Source organism: Nannospalax galili, unplaced genomic scaffold (genome assembly GCF_000622305.1).
Source record: "Nannospalax galili isolate Female #2095 unplaced genomic scaffold, S.galili_v1.0 scaffold33, whole genome shotgun sequence".
Lineage (NCBI taxonomy): Eukaryota > Metazoa > Chordata > Mammalia > Rodentia > Spalacidae > Nannospalax > Nannospalax galili.
In genome coordinates this window covers 242622-247850 of record NW_008335436.1, presented here as the reverse complement: position 1 = coordinate 247850, position 5229 = coordinate 242622, and the positions used below count along the sequence as shown (strand labels likewise).

General features: G+C 41.9%; 1 protein-coding gene across 1 annotated transcript in view; it reads right to left on the bottom strand.

The window, feature by feature from the left end:
- Positions 1-203: 203 nt before the first annotated feature.
- The window catches only part of Pld1 (phospholipase D1), a 197793-nt gene continuing 192767 nt past the window's right edge, over positions 204-5229 (bottom strand). Inside the window, exons 26-27 of the mRNA XM_017797388.2 lie at positions 4920-5037; positions 204-2496 (exon numbers count right to left, since the gene is read on the bottom strand). Coding sequence (XP_017652877.1) covers positions 2272-2496; positions 4920-5037 — 343 coding nt within the window. The 3' untranslated portion in view covers positions 204-2271. The remainder of the gene's footprint in view (positions 2497-4919; positions 5038-5229) is intronic.

The window sequence follows — 5229 nt, the reverse complement described above, 5'->3', positions numbered from 1 at the left end:
TCTGTAAACAGTTACTGCAGAAATGTCTCCATTGCACTGAATTTCCCAAAATAAGATCTCTTGAGGTAAATGTCATTGCCTCTTTGTGAGTATCTTATCTTTTAGAAAATTTAGTAGAAAAACCTGCCACAGAAATCAGCAGCAGGATTCCTTGCCTGAAACTCAGTATGGCCTTCAGCTCATTAGCTCTCTTCCACTTCATATATTTATTCCACAAACATTTATTGGCCTCTCCTCTTTGTCAGGCATTGTTTCAGGCCCTGGAGACACAGTAAAGAACATACTGTGGAGTTCCTGCCCCGTGGAGCTTCCATTCTAGTAGGCCGAGATGAATAGATACATAAATATGTAACATCACAGGGTTTAAAACAGCATCAAAAGACCCTGTCTGAAACCTATTGACTACATAGTCTCACTCTGGAGCAATCATGAAGGGAAACCACTCACAGGCTGTAGCAGTTTTGCTAACTGCAGTTCGACCATCTATCAGGTGGGCTTAAGCTATATGAGCCTTGGTTTCCTCATTTATAAAATGGGGAGGGACTGGAGTCAATGAGTTATTAGGGGTTCTTTCAAGACGTTTTAAAAATGGTTTTCTGAGAACATCATGCACAAAACCAAGAGCCACTGTGCTGTTTTAAGGTTTTAAAAATGTCTTAAAGTAAAACATACTTCAAATGGAATTTAACCTTCTTTACCAATAGAAAATGTCTTATAAAGCTTGTAGAATGAAATCATTTTACCATCTTCAGCCATATAAGAAATAAGTTATTTATTCTTAGAAACATTCATTTCCATTGTCGATTACAAAGCCCTACTTCATTGTGAAATGTTCTCTGGGGCGATATTCCCTCTTGGATGTGACTGTCTCTGGTTTTGTGGCTGTATGTCTTCTTTTCAGCTGGAGTATTAGTTCATGAGAACAGGGCTTGTGGCTTGTTTTGAAGAGGATTCCAAAGGAGACTCTGCCCCAGCAATCCCCTGTTGCAATCAGTGCACCTACACCATGTACAACGTATATGGGTCCCAGGCCTCTGAGAACCACTGATACTCCCAGGATGAGAGAGGAGCTTTGAGGTTTGGTCTATAAAGGATGCAATACCCTCGGAAAGGGAAAGCAGTTTTCCACGACTGATAGACAGTGTGGATTACTAATCACCCTAGCTTCTTTGGAAGCCCTGTTGGAATGTTAACGTATATTTAACAGTGCAAGCAAAACAGTACGTATTTTATAATCAGTTACTTCCTTCCCTAAAGAAGATAATAGAAGTGGGAGAAAGGAAGGTCAAATGATATTTGGTTCCTGCTTGTTAACTTAGGAGTTCTGAGGCCTTCTGTTCTTTGGAAGACAAATTGCATTCTCTGGATTGACTATGGAGAAATTCAAATTTTCAATCAATCCACCGGCTAAAGATGACAGGAAAATTCTAGGGTACTGTAAGGAACCTTCTCCTTTGTCTGGATTGGATTCCTACTGACACCTTGGAGGTTTCCAAACATGGCACCTGCATTTTATCTGGTTTCAGAATAATCATATACCCTATACATGTTTACAGATTTGACCATCCAGCTCAGTCAGAAGGACACATCTCGGCAGTGCCTTTGGGAGCCAAGGGAAATCTCTGCTTCAGTATTGGAATTAATGGCTCCCTGGTGGTGTCTTGACACAGTGTCAGTGGTATCGGAAGGGCCTAGTATGGACTGCTGGGTAGTCCGTTCTGTCCCTACAAGTGCCTGAAAAGGACGGAGTGAGTCCCTGTGTGGTAAACACGCTTACTTCAGAACCAGATGGGTCGAGGCATCATTCAGAGTCTTGAGGACTCGGAGCAGCTCCATGACATCTTTCAGTCTCTTAAACAGTGCTGTACGGAGTACACGCTGAGGGCATGTCTGGCAGACCCCTGCTGCATGGATGAATGTGAGAGAAAAAGACAATGCAGGCAACTTTTGGCGGCTTGGATCACACAGGTAGATTTTTGTTAGCAAGTGAAATGGGTTTTGGTTTATAAAATGGAATTTCTGTGTCTGACATTGCATGTATGCTATCAACAAGAACTAGCCTCTTTCACAGGGACAGGCAGGAAAATAAAGCCTTGCCAATGTCCTGTGGCTTCGCATCACTATGACCACCACCCTGCCTGGCCACTCCAAAGGGTCCATGGAGTGGACACAAGAGTGTGTCAGACCTGGCTTTGGCTATGAGGTCCCCAGAGAGTTACTATGTGCAATGTGCTCTTCGGGTTGGGGTTCCTTGAGCTGCAAGGGAGTGTGTCAAGTCCAGACCTCCATGGGCACAATGGCCTCTTTGGTTCCAACAGAAGGCAGCAGGTTTTCTTCAGACAAGAAATAAAAGGGAAATTGCACCAAGAACCCACGGATCTTTTTCAATTCTTCCTCTGCTCGAATGGGGTCCTCTTTTGCTAATATGGGCTTGTTTATAAACTCTCTCAGCTGCATTAAATTGTGCACTTCATCATTGGGAAGGCAGCGGAAGACCTGGTGAAGATAGAAATTGGAAACTGAGTGATTTGTTTAAAAGAAAGCACATGTTCTTTATGAAAGATATTCATTCCAATTGGCAAAACCTTCATTTTATGAAACACATTCATTTTATGTTCAATACAAGCTTAAAAGTTCCTGTTCACAGCTGGGTGTAGCGGTGCATGCTTATAAGCTCAGCACACGGGAGCTGAGGCAAGAGGGTCATAAACTGGAGTTCAACCTGGGCTACACAGCATCTATTGTTACAAACAAACAACAAGCAAACAACCAGCAGAGAAACTACTCTTATTTGCTACAAGGCAATTGTATTTGTTTCCACTTAAACAACACCACACCTACATTCTTACATTGTCTTTGGGGCTCATTAACCACAGAATAAAGTCAAACTAGCATAAGGACAGCTACTGATATTACCACAAAGGCTAATTTTTTTTTTAATAGCATCTCTGTACTTCACTGGAGATTCTGGATTACGAGGAATGTTGCAAGTTCTATTTTCTCTAACTTTTCATTTTGAACGCTATGCATTTTGGGGGCTGGAGAGATGGCTCAGTAGTTAAAAGCACTGGCTGCTCTTGCAAAGGACCCAGGTCTGGTTCCCAGCACCCACATAGCAGCTAAGAACTGTCCATAACTCCAGTTCCAGGGGATCCGATGCCCCCTTCTGACCTTCATGAGCACCGTACACCAGGGGGGCACTTACATACATGCAGGCAGTACATTCAAACACCCCTAAAATAATAAAATGAAAAAGATATGAATTTTGACATTTAGTGTTATTAACTGTTAACATAACACTTTGCTGATTGAAATAAATTTCAGATACTGTAACACTATGTATATTTCAATTATAGGTCCTGCTTAAAAGGAAGAACAAATGGGGCTGGAGAAATGGCCTTGTGGTAAGGAGCACTGGCTGTTCTTGCAAAAGATGGGTTCCCAGTACCCACATGGTGGTTCACAATTGTCTGTAATCACAGTTTCAGGGCATCTTGTGCCCTCTTCTGGCCTCTGTGGGCACTGCATGTATATGGTGCACATACAAGGAGATGATGGTGCACACCTTTAATCCCAGCACTCGGGAGGCAGAAGCAGGCGGATCTCTGTGAGTTTGAGGCCAGCCTGGTCTACATAGTGAGTTCCAGGATAGCTGGGGCTATAGGGAGACCCTGTCTCAAAAAAGACAGAAAAAAAGAAACACTCATATACATAAAATAAATGTAAAAAAAGGTAAGGACAAGTATCTATATAATCACAGTATCACTCTACATCTGAGAAAATTAATTCCACCGTGTCATGTTCAGATTTATCCAGTTATCATCAAAATGGTCTTTATCACTTTTTTAAAGCCCCAGTCTTTAGGATTTACACAAAGCTGTTTAATGTATAAAAGTCTGTTTACAAAGACTCCATGCATGTGTCCTACTTGATCATGACCTTGACTCTTCAGTATGAAATAAAGCAATGTAGGTAACTATTGTGTTTCATTAAGAAAGCTGAAAGGTCCCTGCCGAAAAGGACTCTGGAAGACCTGAAGAAGAACACATTCTTATCCAGCATCTCACAGATGGTCAGCAAATCTCAGCTTGCATATTATCCATGGCAGGAACCTGAATTTTCCTGGAGGTAACCTGTTCCACTATCAAACAACACCTCTTTCATAACCGAGGGATAGAACTCAACAAGAGATGCATTTGCCATGCATCAAATGGAGCTGAGTATTTTAAACTCAGCTTTCTAAAGTGAGAGTGGTCCTTCAGGGACATGTCCCACCATTGCAGAAAACTTCTTCATAAGGTTTCTCTGCGGATACTACCTATTATGCAGTGTGAGCTAAATACATTGACTAGACTATTTTTATCCCCCCCACACACTCTGACAAATCTCTCAGCCTATTTATAGGCAGGGCTCAGAAAGCCAAGGCATTGTTCATAGTCTATCACCGACCATCAGGTAAAATGGGTTGAATACAGGGGTGGTCATTTTTGGACCCCAGCTGTCCACTTTCTCTTTGTCAGAAAACACATTCAAATGCTGATTAGCCAATGCCAAAGATGCTCTGAACGAGAGTCCTGCATCAGATGAAAGGACAGATTGTCACTAAGGCCTCTTCTAAACTATAAGCCATGATACCTTTTGATAGATCATTCATTCATTGATTTATTTGTAGTGCTGGGTATCACACCCAGGACCTTGTACACGCTAGGCAAGTCTCAACCACTGAGCTACATCCCTAGGATTTTGGTCCTTGCTTTACAGTGTCAATAGAGATATTTTTGCAACCAACATTGATTCCTTCATATATAATAAGAATATTCTGTATCAATAAAATGTAGAGGAAGAAAGAAAGAGAGAGAAGCTTTTATGATGAGATTCTATTTTTACAAAGGGCAGGGGGAGAAACAGGGAAACCTCACCTTATCGTAAATAGTGGCATTTCGAGCAGCTGTTGAAACCCAAATCTCCTTGAAGAATTTGTCACTCACAGGATCCTGAAGGTCCTCACTTGGGTCAGAAAGATAGCCAAGGACAACCCTGAAATACAAGTGCCCTCCAAAGTAAGTAACTGAAATAAGTTTCCCACTGCAGTGTTCCCAGGGGTAACAATGAGGCAGCCCAACTGCAGGACACAGAGATTCTTTATGAAGAAAGAAAAAGAAGCCATTAAAACTAAAGTTAAATACATGTTCTGTCTGCCCATCTGCCAATGATCTAGTCTTCCAACCA